Source organism: Fistularia commersonii, chromosome 30, assembly GCF_037954325.1.
Source record: "Fistularia commersonii isolate RoL2024-O1a breed Wild chromosome 30, RoL_Fcom_v1.0, whole genome shotgun sequence".
In the NCBI taxonomy this organism is placed as follows: domain Eukaryota; kingdom Metazoa; phylum Chordata; class Actinopteri; order Syngnathiformes; family Fistulariidae; genus Fistularia; species Fistularia commersonii.
In genome coordinates, this window is record NC_141313.1 from 6797167 (window position 1) to 6814263 (window position 17097).

At 41.4% G+C, this 17097-nt stretch overlaps 1 protein-coding gene across 7 annotated transcripts in view; it reads left to right on the forward strand.

The window, feature by feature from the left end:
• The window catches only part of runx1t1 (RUNX1 partner transcriptional co-repressor 1), a 62484-nt gene that overhangs the window by 25662 nt on the left and 19725 nt on the right, over positions 1-17097 (forward strand). For 5 of the 7 annotated variants that reach the window (XM_086177705.1, XM_086177707.1, XM_086177706.1 and 2 more), the window contains exons 2-3: positions 13707-13844; positions 16585-16826. In XM_086177705.1, coding sequence (XP_086033831.1) covers positions 13707-13844; positions 16585-16826 — 380 coding nt within the window. Of the gene's footprint in view, positions 1-10790; positions 10821-11878; positions 11929-13706; positions 13845-16584; positions 16827-17097 lie in introns of those variants that run through there. The other 2 variants (XM_086177710.1, XM_086177709.1) reach the window with 2 other exon arrangements.

The window sequence follows — 17097 nt, forward strand, 5'->3', positions numbered from 1 at the left end:
GAGTGGGTCTATCATTGCGTTTCAGTTGTCGTTGTACTGCAGGTTGTGCTCAGTGATCCGTGTCTTTTCTTATAGAATTGTGCCAATAAACCTAAAAAGAGAGAGAAAAAAAGTCAGGGATCCTAAATCAAAAAGATTCAATAAAACTTACTCTTGATTGATTGTTGTAGATACGACATGATGTTGTATACACTGCAGCAATAACCAAAGCGCAAAAGGCGGTTGCCAACTTTGCATGTGAAGTTTAGCTGTCAGTGTCTGGCATCAAGATGGATCGAGTCATTTACTGCGAGGCTTGCCTGGGAAAACATCCCAGCTTCTCTGATTTGACTTGGTTTTGTGCGGTGTCAGTATAGAAGATTGAACGTACCTCTCAGGGGTTGAAAAGTGAAGTATTAAAGCTTCACTCTTCCCGGTGAGCGGAGGAGATCGCCGTTCTTTGTAAATCCGAAGGCGGATATCAATGACTTTATTTGCAGCACTTGTCGCTTTGCAAAAATCTGTTTTCCGAATGCTCAACTCTGCCGGTACACTCATTCAGCTACCCCCCCCCCCCCCCCCCCAAACATTGTTTCTCAGCTTTCATGACGTCTCCAGTATCCCAACGCTCAGCCTGGCCCGGTGTTGCAGTGTTCCCACACTGAAGACAATCGTCGCACTCTCCCCGATTTTCTTACGGAAGAACAATTGTGCAAGTGTGTCGTGAGACTAATTGATGACCGGAGCTTGGTACCTGACTTGAGCGGGGATGCTGTGCAGATGGTGACCCATGAGAAAATGTTAATATTTCATGCAACTATGCAGTGAGAGAGAGGAGTATTTAGGTTTCAGTCCATTTTAAAAGCTCAACCTCAAAGTTTGATCTTTTATAATGTCATGATTTTTTGGACATTCAAAACTAAGGACCTGACCTCACTGGCAGAGTCAGATTTTAATGTGAAATCGCTTTCGTTTTGTCTGATGACTTTGTCTTCTTTATTACAATGGTGTCAGCTCCTCTATAATTCAACTTGAAGTTATTTTTGCAAAATGTGAATAATTTAATTTCAAAATTGAGACAGAATCAGGAAGTTTGCCACGCCGTTGTGGCAAACACGATGACCTTCCGTTGCCTCTGTCGCATCCACCCGGAGTTCTTCTCCGGTTTCACTCCGTTCTCCAAATACGGTCATTTCTAGTCGTAAAACCCGAGACGACACCAGCCAAGATGCCAAACTCAGGGCTCCAGGCGGGAGACCGCAAAAACCAGCAGTTGATGTCACGGTGGCTACGTCCATTTTCTTTTATACAGTGCGTGGCTCTGTTTCAGCATGACATCAGAAACTGACCCAACTGTATGCAGAAAAATCTGTAAATAGGCCGGCGTCCATCAGTCAAACAGAGTTCAAGTGGGGTTGCCATCTACCACCATCTTCAATTTATTTTTCCAGCGCAACACAACAGTTTTACATAAATGCAAAAGTACTGATTCTATGTTCAGAACATGGCAGCGCAGAGCCCTCCTTTAGCGCTACTATACCCAAATGGAAACATTCGTCTCACTCTGCGTTGCACTTCCTGCTCATATGCTGAAGTTTTCTTCAGTCTAAGCCCCCAGTAAGTCTTTTATTTCCATCCCACCTTCTTTTTTTCCACCTCCCATTTCCATTACCTGTCTTATTTTTACAACACCCTGTAGTTCAATATTGCCTGGCAACAAGATGTGGTAGGAATCAGTTTGATTTGAAGGGACACATAATGAGTACTGTGAATCATCTTTATTGTTCTTTCAGACTTTGTTGCCCCCGCTCCTGCTCGTTGTCTCTGCAAGATTGACTTTATTTCAACAGAGGGGTAAAACAGACACTGCTATAAATCTATATTTTACAAAACAGGGACGGACTACAGATGTTTTACACTGCATATATTTTATTGTCCTAGATGCTTGTGTTTACTTTATGTGGTTTTTGTGTTTGTGTGCAGTGCACGCGCACGGCAATGTTTGAGTGATGGAACAGATGGCACTCAGACCTTTTGTGTGCAATGGAGAAATCTCCTTTGCTGTCTTGGCAAAGACACAACGCTGCACTGAGAGGAAAATACAGATATGGTAGAAGATCCAGTAGAGTCGACACAGATCATGAGCAGATCTGCTCAGCTGTGTGTTCCAACTTGTTAGAGCTTTTGCTCAATTTGTTTTCATAGGGCTCAAAAAATACCAGATTTCTTGGGCTGATAGCGAAACCTAGCTTCAGAGTTTAAATACTTTTTATTGACGAATCGGCTGGTGTTTTTTTACATAGGTATTTTTGTCCGAAAAATGTGCAGTCTCACTATTTTCATTTATAACTGCACAGACTGTCTGTTTAATGTTGAAAAATGCCAGATCAATTTAGATTTATGTCGGAGAGATGTCAAACGTATGTTTTAAATCAAAATGCGCTTGATGAAAATTTAATGTCGGGCGCAAAGCCAACCATGTGATGACTTGTTAAGATTTAGAAGCGGTTTAATGATATTTCATACACTTAAAATGATATCTCCATCACCATTTGCCAGTATCTACACGTCTTTCACTAGACAAGCTGACATTGATGTTATGACCTGTGTTAAACAAATACAAATATAGGTATCTAAATCAAAAGTTTTAGTAGTTATAACAAACACAACAGGTATTTTGTATATTAATATTGATCTTTGTTGGTTTCACATCAGTCAGCCAATGGGTACATTGATACAGATATATCTGTGAAAGGCCGGTTAGCACCTCAGCATTGGGAAGTATCGGTCTGGCTCGGTCCACGCCATATAATGGAAAGTACATTTCATATAATGGAAAAGAGGACACTCAATAGAGAGGAGACGGGCTTCAATGGACAGAAGCCACTGTCATTTTTGAAAATGAAACGTAGCCAAGCCCATCACTGGTGAGGGGAACCTGTCACACTGTGCCCAAATTCCTTGCATCATTTCACGTTGCCAAGAGAGAAAATGAGGCTGGAGCCCGCCGGAAAAAATGCGTTCACCTGTGTTCTCAAGAGGTACTGCTGCAGACAAGGAAATGGATAAAATGAGAGCGTATCAAAAAAGATGGAAGGAACATTGTGGGAAGCAAGATTATGTAAATCAGGTCTTGCCTGGGTTTGTGTTGTTCCGCTTGCAGGATGTGTATGGACCCTGAGCAGCTGTATGTTTGTGAGCTTGCGGTAGGGCATTGCAGCTATACATCTTCTTGACAAGCGGGTGGAGTTTGATGGGACATGCTCTGCATTCGCCTCCATCTGGCTGTGGATGACTGTGTGTGCATGTATTTGTATTCAGCATCCAGGAGCAGGTGGGGAAAGATGGAAAGAGAAGAGTGCCAACTGCACTTGCATACCGATAGATTCTTCTTTTCTCCCCGCGTACTCCATCTGAATCTCAATCTATTTACCTGTCGCTCAACGCATCATCCTCTCATTCTCTCCGTTTTTATCTCCCTACTGTGTTCGGCCCCTGCTCTATTCCTCTGTGTTTGTGCCCAGCATACAGACCAATCACCCCAACCCACTATCACACCATCTCTGCATCGCTTCATCTGTTCCATTACCTATCTGTCGTGCTGCCTCTTTCCTCACATTATTGTTCAGTGTGTGCGTGTGTGTGTGTGTGTTGGTATAACCCACCCCAAGGCACCATTTTGTACAGACTAAAAAGCATGTTGTCGACATTAGTGCTCAATCCACAGGCTTCCTGCTGCTTCACGTTTATCCTCTCACAACCATCAAATCAATGTGTGAGCTGGAGGTATCACATAAGGCCTGTGCCGAAACTCTTCATTTTGAGTGTGTGGGTGATAATCAGGTCAGCACCGGTGACAGATGGAGGTTGACAAAGACTATGAAATTGTGATCCTGAGAAATAGAGCGTCAAGAAAAAAAAACCCGAGCTCCAATGAAGTCTATTTTGTCTTTATATGTTTTCCATATAAAATTAACCATGTATGTATGAGACTAAATCTAATTTAAAGTCAATTTCTGTTTTCCAGTTAAGGTCACGTCAAAGTCATTGCTTCGAAATCGAATGGATAACTTTGCTTTTTGCTGGTACTGTACAATTACCATGATAACGGTAATAATCATGATAACACATTCATTTATCAGCGTTGCATTCAGCCATCTGGTTGATTGATGTTACGAAAGCGCGTTGTGAAAATTGTCGTTCCAAAAGCCGCCTGACTTTTGAGGATAACAATGTACCTGGTGGAATTTCAGACCGTTTTGGGTAAAGTTCCGTGAACAGAAGTAAAAGACTAAAAGTGAGACTAAAATATTTGATAACGTCAGCTCGTGGAATTTAGCCAATTTCAAGCCTCCAAGATATCCAGGCACCTGCATATGGAGTATGTATCCCAGAAATGTTTTCTATGTGAAAGATCTAATCAGTTTGTAATGAGCTACATTTCCAGCAGGCGTTTGGATATTGATATTAGGCGGCATTTTGGATGTGACATAAAACATCCCTATGTCTAATGCCAATCATTAGATTTAACATACCAACGATCATTGATCACAGTATTAGTATTGACTTCAAATAAGTTTGAATCTATGTGATTTGCTGAAAAGACATCATGGACTTCAAAGATGCTGTGATCTGATGGGTTTTTAACTGAGTAATAAATTATTAAATAACTTAGAACAGACCCTTCTCTTGTTTTTGATGTAGCCTGAAGTTCTGCCAAACTGCGATGTCATTTTACCTTGGCTCGATTGTCGTCTATGGCAGCGCGGTGAAACTAAGCAAGTAAACTCAGGCTGCAACAAAAGCCTGCAGTTTCCATTAGAGATTAATCCGTCTGTTATTTTCTCAGTGAATTGATTCACTGTTTGTGTCATTTAACAGTTTTAAATGCCATCGTCGTATGTAGGCGACTGACGCACAGGACCAGAGCAAAATAGAAAATAGTAACATTTAAGAAGCTGAAAACCAGTAATAATTTTCCTTTAAACAGCTGAAAAGCAGGAAATCAAGGGGAAAAAATGTCGTCCTTGTGTCCTGACAGCTTACTTTGTCAGTGTCTTTGTATTATTGCTAGTTTATATACCAAACATACATGGTTTGAGTCCATGCATTTCCCCTTTTCATATCATCATTAAGCACAGCTTCATTTCCTTAAATGGATAAGCTGCCCATGGTCAGTCTATATACATTTTTCCATTTACCTCCATGATGATGACATCTTGTGTATGACTAACACAATCTTGTCACACAGGCAGCGGCGCACTGTAAACTGTTTATGTCACAGCCGCCAGCTCTCAAAAAATTCACCCAGCGTGATTGAAAACCATTGTCGTCTAAAGAATGGGATTTGCCTGTGTGAAGTACTCTCGAGTGGCACATTACTGCCACCGTTATCACATCATTTTCTAGGTCTCCAGCAGTATGATCACACTGCATACTTACGTGCACGCAAACACAACAGAAGCAATTCTGGCTTATGAAGTGTGTAATGGAGATTGTTTGACTCCACTTCCCTGATGGTACTTGTGTATTGTAGTCCTTATGAATAATCTAAAATATCAAGCAATGTTGTCCCCACTTTATAAAATGGTTTTTATGCAGAATGACCTCATGGTTTTGATGATGAAATTCATACGTTGTGTATTTTTTGCCTTGAGTTGTGTGCGAGTCAAGGCCCCTCTGTAACATATTGAACTGTTTCTCAGGGACCCTGCTACTTCTAGATATCGTTCATTGCAACAACCTTGTTTTAGGCGAGTGATGTAACGTATATGTAACCTTAGAGAAAGCGTGTATCACAAGGCAGCGGGGGGATAAAAATCTCCTTTCTTTGAGCTCGGTTGATGGAGCTTACGAGTGAGGGAGTGAGGAAGGCGCGGAAAGACAGAGAGATTTTGCAAACACCGACGATCACGTAATCATGGACGATGCAAACGGGTGATGTAAGTCTGAAGACATCCCCTTGAGTGGCAGGTAGCTGTCCATGCCTCCATGCCTTATTTCTGAGAGTGCACTCAGATAGATTGTAAAGATCTTATGGAAGGGGGAAAATTCCTTTTTTTTTCGTCATTTTACCAAGGAGCTTTAGGGATGATCGACCGGTAATGTTTTAGTCTCAAACGCAGGCGGCACAAATTTAGCAAATCCCCGAATTTGGTTGTTTATCCGCCAAAGACTTTTTGCTCTGCACGGGACATTAATATTCTCTCTGTCGTCCGTATAATCCTGACTTAATGTAGCGAAAGCAACTACAACCACATCTCTGCTGGAAGCTAATAATTCACTCAGATAACAGTGTAATTACTTTTGACACATATCTGAATAACACTATACCCAATACATTTAATGAAGTACCATTAAAGCTTTAATATTCTCATGGGCTTCAGTCTTATTCGGACCACTCGTACTGAGAGCTCTGTATGATGCTTGACAAAAGAAAAAAAAAAAATCACGTACCAAGTGGTCACATAAACATCCATAAGTATGACCATAGATACATTTAGCGCAATTGTCTACATGCGTATTAGCGTATCAAAACACATTTGAGAGGCCCCTCTGTTCTCTTACGGCTAATGGCCGCCCCTTCGACAGCCGTCCTCTTCATTCCATTAAATCCACAAACAACTGCACTTCTGAGAACACGTAAAGTGAGTTAGAGGAAGTCAAACCACTCATCGCCCCTTTCCATTACAGCTCTACACATCAATACCTGTCCAGTCTTGAAATAACATCCATCCACTGGCCACCAAGCTGCTCTGCCCACATTATTCAGCTGGCCGGGTTGTAATAGGACTAATAAATGGACAATAGGTGTGCATTAAGTTATGTTATTAACTTTTAACATGTAGAATGCGGAAGACCATCCTGCAATTGTTTTCTGCTTTGTTTAAGGAAACCTAAGGCAGTGCTTGAATTGAATTATACATTAGGCAGCATGCTGGGCTCTTTCCTTCGCCTGATGGTTGCCTACGCACAAGCTTGAATATAGGAAAAAATAAACGTCATTCAGGCAGCCCCTTCTTTTATTTGTCAATATGACATATTGGTAGAGGTATGGAAAACTACGTCAAACTCCTCAGAAAAAAAAAAACATTTCCCAGCTTATTTATTCGTCTTAATGCCTTGAAATACAAGGGGTATGGAAAAACTTCAATGCCGATTTCTGGATTTTTCTTTATTTTTTCACGCAACTTCTTCCAACTTGTAAAGTAATTCGTCATAATTTTAGGTCATCTGATTTTGATTAATTCATTTCTTTATCGTTGCAATTCTTAGCAATCATGTTCTTTATATTTATAATGTCTGCTGATTTTCAGGTGATTTGACTCTGATTTCTTTTCATTTGATAAGGTAATTGTTGGGTAAATAGGTTATTTCTTCATGATTTTTGTTTCTTTTTTCAGGGGTATTCATTTGCTGATACTACAATCGTTTTTGGTTATTTTTCATAGTATCTGAATGATCAGCTGGTTTAAAAATGACATCTGACAATTTTACAAATTGGGCTTTTCTATGAAAGAAAAGTTAATGTGCATGTGAAACGTGCAGGGCAAATGAACAAACACATTTGATCCATTAGCAAACAATTGGCAGAATTGGTGCATCGCCAACATTTCTACTCAATCACGATCTCTGTCCATTAGATACAGCTAGAAAAACAATCTATCACAAAATCCACTATACAGTATGACACTTCATCAATACTCAAATGCTTAAGTGTTGCCCGGTCCTATCTACATTTATACATTCCCATTTAAAATACATCTGCTCATAGCGCTAGGAAGGACACAGGCAAATGCTCTGAGCTGTTTTCATTAATGTGCTTCAGATGTAAGATGCATTTTTACTTTTCCCCAATGCTTTGGTGAATTACCTTGTGAGGGTCATATTGCTATTGATTCAAGTGCCACAATAATTGCTGAGTGAACGGTTGGGTGCAGCCCTCGCCGGTTAGTATGAGACATTGATTTTATTCTGCTTATATGCTTCACAGTGCTGTCACTGAAATCAGAAACAGAAGAGATGCTTCACATAAATCAAAAAGCCGTGTGTAGGTTAGTGATAGTGTGTGAAAAAAGGACAGAGAGAGAGAGAGAGAGAGAGAGAGAGAGAGAGAGAGAGAGAGAGAGCGGGTTGTTACCCGGACGCATGTATATTTGCTGTGCGCATGGATTTCACACTAATTCATTCTTTATCCTTCATCTTGTTCACCAGAGGGACTGAGGATGAGTTTCAAATGCTCTCAGGGTTTATGTTTCTCTCATCATCACCCAGCAACTGCCATCCAATCATAACACTGACCCAGGTGTTAATCCCCAATTACAAGCCTATAACCAAACTCACTTTTTTCACAGCACCGCAGGGCAGGTGCTGCCATGTAGGCAGCTGTGTATGTTTGCCTTTTTGAGGTTCCCCTTTCAGAGGCGGGGTTCAAATCGAGTTTTTTAAATTTTTATACGACGCCGATGTTGAATTTTTATCTCTCGCTGCACTTAAATTGATTTCATCGTGACAAATAACGTCGAAGTTCCCTCGTAAACACTTTGTTGTCATTTGGACAATCATATCTGCGCCCTGGGATCTGCTACAGGTCAGTTTCTCATTTCAAATTGGATTTTGTTGATGTGACGCTTTATTGTTACACGTGTCCATATCTAATCACAAGGAAGTCAATTATAAGATGATTTGCATCCTCATTTGCCTTGTGATGATAATCTCAGCCAAATATTGCCACACAATTAGAAAAGCCAATAAACAGATTTACGGAAAGCTCGAGCTCAAAGATTAATTGAAACAGGATAAGTACTACCATGTGTGATATAGGTAGTTACGTATATAAATGTAGGGTCTGTTTGTTTGACTCCAAAATGATGAATTACCTCCAGCCCCGTCACCCAGCCGTCTTATTAATGATCTTTTGTTTTCATACATCATATTTTCAGCAGGAACACAGGATATGAAAGCTGGCAGCCATAAGTAAAAATATATGTTTCCACAAGCTAGTCAGCTATATCCTGAGTTTATAAAATAAATCACTGGATCCAGACATTTCGTTGTGGTTAAATTAAACGAGTAAACCGTCCTCTTTCTGGGCACGGTTTTGGGTGGATGAGGAGAAGGGTTTGTGTTTTAGTGTGTGAAGGATGAGAAGGAGATCAGTACGTAAGAAACAGCACAGCAGCCCAAGTTTTTGGATCATCCTTCTTTTTACTTTACCCCACTTTCACCTCGATTCCCCGCTTTCCCCATCACTCTGCATTTTCCCACTAATCTCTACTTTGTACCTATTCTCTTTCAGCTGATCCTTGTGGTAGTTAAATCCTTCTTTATGAAATGCAAGATTATTTTTATGCTAATAAAATGATGAAATTTACATCCTTTAATCCTAACACGAGCAAAGTTTGGGAAGTGATGTTGCCGTATACAGTATGGCGCTTGCAATTTGAATTTTGATAAGTGCGTGACAGTTAAATGACATACCCGAATAATACAAATTGTCCTTCGAGTAAATTAAAAGTATCTATTTGATGGAAAAATATGACGTTTTAGTGCATTTTCAACCATAGATTTTGAACATAGTGTTGTCATATTCAAAAAATATGAGCTAGAGATACAAGTGCATGTCAGCGTATGAAATATTTCTCACTTCGATGAAAATGTATTACATTGACGTGTTAATGGTTTTGTAATAATGACGCTCTCAGCCCGCGCCCTTAATATTTGTAACTTTTCCAGCTGTAAATACCTTTTATTTGAATATTGATTAGGATTTTCTTCTTGATTTAATTAGTTAGTTAATTGGTATTTTAACTGTTATATAGTATGGCTACCAACCAAATGATTGAACTGTTCAATACATCATATTTTTGATAGCGCAACTGGGTGGATGAGTCAACATCTACAGGAATCCAATGGGAGACGCAATCCTTTTTGGAGTCAAACAAAAGAATCTGAATCTTTTTCGATTCTTCACCCCCACCAGATTCATTGTCCGGTATTATCCAGTTTGCCAGGTGGCAGCTGTGACACTGAACCTAAATCTCGAGAAAATCGGTAAGACGACTAAAAGTGAAACAGCTCGCTCCCGTCCTGCAGGATCCTGCTGCTCGTCCTGTAGTTTCCCCCTCGGTAAACGTCAGTGTGAAGATCTCCGTACGTTCAGCCTCCCGCTGACTTTCTAAGTCAATGTTCGCCTCCGCAGACCTCGGAAGAGTGTGTGACCCTGTCTGGAGTGGCTTCCATGATGCTTCTTTCTGTTTGCCAGGATATATTTACCAGTTTGCATTTAACAGGAAAGGTGCATTGATTCCCAGACCACCTTGGAACCCCTCAGAGGGGTTTCAACTGCTGTTTTCTAGGATAATGACTTCGAAAAATGAGTCCTCACTCTTGTACTTATCACGGCACTTTGCGGTAACCTTGCAAAGCTCGTGATTGTCCTTAATATGTAGTCGGACATGACATGTCATGTAATTACCGTGTTCTTCCGTTGACATCATATTCCTCCTCCTCAAAGGGTTAAGTTGTGGAATAAGCAAACTGGCCCTTTAAATCTGGAAATGGAGTTATGGAGCGCTCTGCTATTGGAATTTCCTTGACATCCCTGCCTCTCACTCGCCCGCCTCTCGAAGCCAAGCCAGCGTGACTAAAATGCTTAGTCACAGTGCACCTCAGCTGCTAGCAAGAGCGCTAGTGAAGCTCGGGCCGAGCTAACAGGCTTAGGCTATCCCGTCTCCTCCATATCAGAATTTCTCTTTCATTTTACTTCAACGCTGTGGATCCAAACGTTCAGGAAAAAAAGAGGAACCGCAATACACAAACAGAAGTAGAATATGCTAATGGTTAGTGTGTTAGTGTTCGTGTAGATTCTGTTTCCGTCATTTGTGTTCTTAGGGCAGAAATGCTCCGTCACGTGAACAGAAAGTGTGAGGACGTGTGTCATCCAGAGAGAAAAAACAAATTGACTATTTTGATGTTGCTATATCTGTGTTACATCTCGGCTAAATAGAAAGCTACTTTCATACCACACAACCAGATTAAAAACTATTTTTCTGCTATTCAGCACTAGTATAAACAAGCAATTCTTGCAAGTTCTCTAATATGAACAGGCTATGTACGGCATAATGAATTTTAGAAATGTTAATGTGAGTGCATGAGAACAATGGAACGTAACCTCGACTATGCTCTCTTATATGTAAACAAAAAGAAACTATAGTTAGCGGTCTCCTTTGGCTCTGCAAAGTAACCCCTTTTTGTTGAGTGGCTGACTGTAGACGGTCTGTTCACTGGATCAAACTACACCAAAACAGCTGTGGCTTTATTTTACATTGAAAATGGTTTGTTTGGTCCATTTGCAAACCCCTTGCATCACGCGGGTTTGTTTGTCTTGCGGCTCTGGTAGCCGCGGACCAAGTATTGGCTGTTTTCCCTTCTGTGCCGTTTCATCCTGATAAAGAAAATGTAATGTCACATCTATTCTCACAGCCCCAGTACTTTTCAGCACTGCCAGGCAAATAAATCAAGTGGTATCTAATCGTTTTCATCCCCCAGCGTTGAAAAAGTATTACGAAGCAGATACCTTTGACAAACCGTACGACCACTTTTATAAATGACCAGGAGAAAATAATTAACACGGAGCTAAATAAATATTAGCTCTGTCACGGTCGATTGCTTACCATTTGAGCGAAGAATATCAAAATAAGATGAATAGCCTTTGTTATAATCCCCAAATTTCCACGCATAGATATTCCTAATCAGCCCATATTGGCCAATAACATTGTCAAACAGATAAATCGGACAGCCCCCCGTGCATGTAGGTCTTTGAGTTAAAACACATGCCTTTGCTCCAGATTACAGCTGCACATTCCCGACATCACAGATAGCACCTTTGTTTCTCCAGCAGCTCCTCCCTTCCCTTCTCTCTCGTCTCGCAGTGGCTCGTTCCATCTGGTACGTTTCCAGACTTGTTCCTCTCCCTTCCCTTCTTCATAATCTTTCACAATGTGCCACAGAGGCAGCTGATGACAGTCTGTTGACTTTGTGATACGTTTGTTGCCGCTGTTGCTTTAAGCTTCGTATCTCATCCTGCACAATATGGGCTCAGCCCTGCAACTGGTGCAGGACTGTGATAGTGTCTTCTGGTTGTTGTCCTCATATGATCGTGGTCCAAATAGTTGTGTCGTGTAAAAAAAACAAAACCAAATTAACGACTTTGTTTCAACGGGATTCGTCTGTTGGGGAAAAACTGTGTTGTGTTTTTTTGTGACGTTGAAAATTGGGATTTATGCATACCCATACGTCTCTACATCGAAACACGTCAGTGCTTGAGCTCTTTAAACTGCTTATCCATCTTTTTTCCAGGGAAAATACAGCACAGAACATTTCTTGAGTGAATTGGTAATTAGTCATGTTTAGAGATCAGAACATTTCAGCTTCCAGAAATTACCTGACAATTAACGAGACATGTTTCAATTATTTCTTTTTTTTTTTAATTATTTATTGAAAAGGTCATGTCAGGGATGTGTAATCTGATTTTTTTTTTGCTAGTTTTAATGTTTCACAAATAATTAGATGAAAGTGGAAGTTAATTACCAATTTGTAATGTGGAGGTACCCTCACTTTATCAGTGCTGAGTTTTTATTCCTGAACAAATACTGTGACAACAGTATAGCGATAAACCAAAGCAGTATATTATTTAGAATACCAATCATCCGTACCTGACCATAACATGTTTTTAATTTAGGGTCAGCATAGCCATGATAATAAAAGATTACTACTTACTTATATTTTATTCTCCTTAGCAGCGCTGGAACATTTTTTAACCATCCAAAATATTGTGTTTCTAACAATTATCATATTATCAATTTTTCTTGCAAAGTCAACTATCAGATAAATTAGCCTATCACAATGCATCCTGCAAACTCCGTACACTGTATCCGTCCCTCAGTCACGTCCAAGACAAATCCAGGCAGATCAGGGACTTTACAAATGAGGTGGTGATGTTGTTCATTCTGATGAATAGCTCTGCTCTGGTTGTCTAAGTCAATGAAAACAAAAATGTCGTAGTGTCTGCTTTAAAATGGTTATAAATGGAGTGGAAAAACTGCTATTGCTGCGCCTGGACTTTCAGGCTTAAAATATCTTTCTTTTTTCCCGAGCATCGTGGTATACAACAGACAAAGCAGAAGTTAAGAATAAAACAAGGGGGGACGTGGTGGTTTCTGTTTTTGCATCCTCAAATGAGTTAATTTACTATTTGGTTGTTGGCTATTACCGTCCTGAACAGATGTGAATATAGTATCCAGAGTAACAAGCATTAGCGTGCGTGTGTTTGTGTGTAATGAGCACTGCAGTCGTTAGCAGGGGCGGGGGGTTGGCGGGATGCTGTGTTGCCATTCTGTACAGCGGGCATGCAGGATGGCACAGATGGCAGCGGAATGAGACCCGTTCTCGCTGCAGAATTACGTTCCTCTCATTTCTCACATGACAGTCGGAGCATATGCGTCAGTGTCATTGTGGCAAGACACACAGACGCATGATGTGGTGAGCCATCTATTTCTGGATCTCGTCTCGTCTGGAGTAGCTCGCTAGCACTTTGTAACCAATTTAAATCCTTCTGTTGTTTATGTGCAAATTATGATATAGTTCCTTTCAAGGCACAGATGTGGAATGTCTTTGCAGTTCATTTCCCCTATCAGCGCCTTATAATCTTCTATGCCGTCTTTCAGATCGCACTGGGAAGCGCTCCACCATGCCCGACTCACCTGCGGACGTCAAGACACAGTCCAGGTTGACCCCTCCCACCATGCCCCCCCCACCCAGCACACAGGGAGCGCCCCGCAACAGCTCCTACACCCCAACCACATGTGAGTGAAATATGCATGAGGAGGCAAATCGACATGGTTGCCTCGAAAAGCGAGTTGTATGTAAAATATATAACTGTGAGATAAAACCCAAAAGATTAAGATCAGTCTTTTAAGTTTCCATCACTGGTCAGGATTGTTGGTCCTGAATGTTTGACAAATGAACACTTCTGATCTTTGTCATGCATTTAATAGAGGGATGTAAGCATAAGCAATGCTCTGTATGACATGAGCAAGCAGATTAAATTGGATACATTTATTAGGCAGATTATTATACCACAGTTGTCAGCATAGCCTTGCGAAATGAACGATCAGTGATTGCATGGTTGATTTTTAAGGATCAAAGTTGAGCTTTTTTGAACTTTTTTAGCATCTTCAAGAACAGAATATTTTCTCAAACATCGAGAACACTGATTTTATAACCTTGAAATCCTCCACAAGAGGGAGAGTGTCGGCATTGCGTGGGAAGAGGGTTGACATCTTTGCAAACCCGTGAGGTTTTCAGGTACACTCCCCTCTCACGTTTTGTCACCGCTCACCTGAGCGCACACCTACTTTGATTTCGCCTCGGAGCTGTTCTCAGACAGAGAGCGACACTCCACATGCAGAGCCACCCGGGCTGCGTGCCTCTTCGTTTGAAGTGACAGACAGGCACGTCGCAGTGAAAGAAGTCCAACACAATTCAGCTCACAGTGAGGCTTGTGCATGTTTGCTTCTCACTGAAAGTCAATTACAAGGCATGTCACTTGCCTCGTGTCTGATCAGAGGGTCATGTGCCTGCCAAACAGTTGGAAATGATCTGTGCAGATCATAGATCGACAACAATCCATTAGACCATTAATTCCAATGCAGTGGGACTTGTTCCCTCTCCTGACAGAAATATAATTTGCAGCAAAACGCAGACGCAAAGGGCTGTCAGCCATGTAATGAATGGCGTATGCACCCAGCTCGACACAAATATTGCACGATCTACGGTTAAAAAATAAGGCTTGCCTCCTTTGTAACAATTTAACATCACCCATCAAAACCATCACATCAATATATCTTAGGACAGCCCACCAGCAAATACATTCAATGAGCAACACTCTATGTTAGCATTTCTCCTTCTGAGGATACCCTGAGTTGCGCTGGAGCTGACACACCTGCACTTTTACATGTGAAGATGCTTTAGTAACCACATACACACACACACACACACACACACACACACACAAACTACCATCCGCTTCAAAGAACCCTCTTAACAACATGCATTGAGCTTTACCAAATTGCAGTTTTTCCAAATAAGCCTGTAACAAGTTCATTAACACCCACAAGTGCAAGCGATTGGAGCTCCGCCATGACATACACATAGACTGTGATGAGCAAATTACACCCTAGTATTCACTTAGGAGTGCACACTTTACCACTTGCATGAAGAGCACTAGAATCAAAGGTTTAAAAAGCTCAAAGCCCTCAAGTCCACAGAGGCATTATTTAGCTCTGATTTAGTAACTTACACTCCCTTTCTTATTCTCTGTATTTACTTTCTCCCTTTTTCTGTGCACATGTCGGTCTCTCTTCTCCTCTGTTGAAAACACTCACACTCTACAATTAACATCAGGGCTTCCTTTCGATGAGGGAGGAAAAGGTCCGACTCTCTCATTACACATGCCAAAGGTTTTAACAAAGCGGTATGCTTTGATTTTCCACCCGATGTAATTGTTACCAGATGCAGTTTGAGTATCTCATCTCTCCACTCCGTACAGTGGCAGCTTTGGACAACGGCCAGAGGGGAATGAGTGAATCGCCAGTCAAAACCTAATCTCATTAGAGCGAAAGCTTTATGCCGCCTTGAATCTCTTTGTGTACACACTCCCTCAGTAGACGCACGCACGCAGCTCCTGCACCCTGTCACAACGGGGGGTCATTCCGTCCCATCTTGTTTAGACTGCCGGGATGGAAAGAAAGGGAGGGGAAGCGGAGAAGCAACGTGTCTCCAAATGCGAAAATGTGTTTTGTATTCGGGGGACGCCGCAAAGGATCAAACGCGCTGCCATGACTGGAAACAAATGTGGAGGATTGCAAATGTTTTCAGGCGAATGTAAATCATTTTAAATCAGCGGTTAGGTCTCCGCTGGCCTGACCTGTGTTGTTTCTTTTGTTGCTGTTTGTTAAAAGTTGGGGCGCAGTCAGAGAGGTGGGCTCTTCCAGCACGCTCAGCTTTGGGCTCCCTAAGTGACACGATGCTGTCGGTTCAATGTGCTCGTCGCTTTAAAGAAAAGATCGAGTTTTTATTCATTCCCTCGGATGCATGTAACTTTTATGATCAAACTCTCCAGTGGAAAATACAAAAAAAAAATCTTGTTTTATTGGCCCTTTTAAAACAGAGAACTGAACCAGGTTCGAGAAGGTCAGTCAGAACTGGAGGCTACTGCGCCCTCTTGTGTATCGGGTGCCGAAATTTAATGGGAGCGATCGATTTAATGGGAATGATCGATCCGAGGCACACCAACTCACTTTGGCCTGTTTTGGTTCTGTTGGACCACTTTTCAATGATTTACCTCAAATGAAATATCAGACACAAAAGTTTTGTTTTTGTTTTTCAATAGGTTTGCCCTTGATTATCAATGATGTTATATTCACCAAAATATATTTTAAAACACATGAAGTACCTAAACAACATTCAAAGCAGTGAATTTATCATCATTATTTATCTTTTTTTTTTTTTGTCTCCTGACAATGTGTTTTTTCTTTGTTCCAGTAACCAATGGCAGTAGCCACTCACCTACGGCGCTCAACGGAGCCCCGTCACCTCCCAACGGCTACAGTAACGGCCCGAGCTCCTCTTCCTCCTCCTCGCTGGCCAACCAGCAGCTGCCGCCGGCCTGTGGCGCCCGGCAGCTCAGTAAGCTCAAGCGTTTCCTCACAACTCTGCAGCAATTTGGCAACGACATCTCACCAGAAATCGGTGAGCGGGTCCGCACGCTGGTGCTGGGGCTAGTGGTGAGTAACCGACAAACTTTTCTATTTTCAAAATTGATTGCATCCCCTTCTTTTCCTTCATGTTCCTCACTGGCCCGCCGCAGCGGTGCAGAGTATGGATATTTGAGAGGAATCATTCAACTTTAGAAAATATTGAAAGCCTAATGAGAAATAATGATCTTGAAGAATATTTATCAAGAGCTCAATACACTAATAGAAAGCCTTTCTTTGAGATTATTATTCAGAGTGAGCTGTCCCTTTTCAAATCAAATGGCTCATTTTTTTTTTTTTT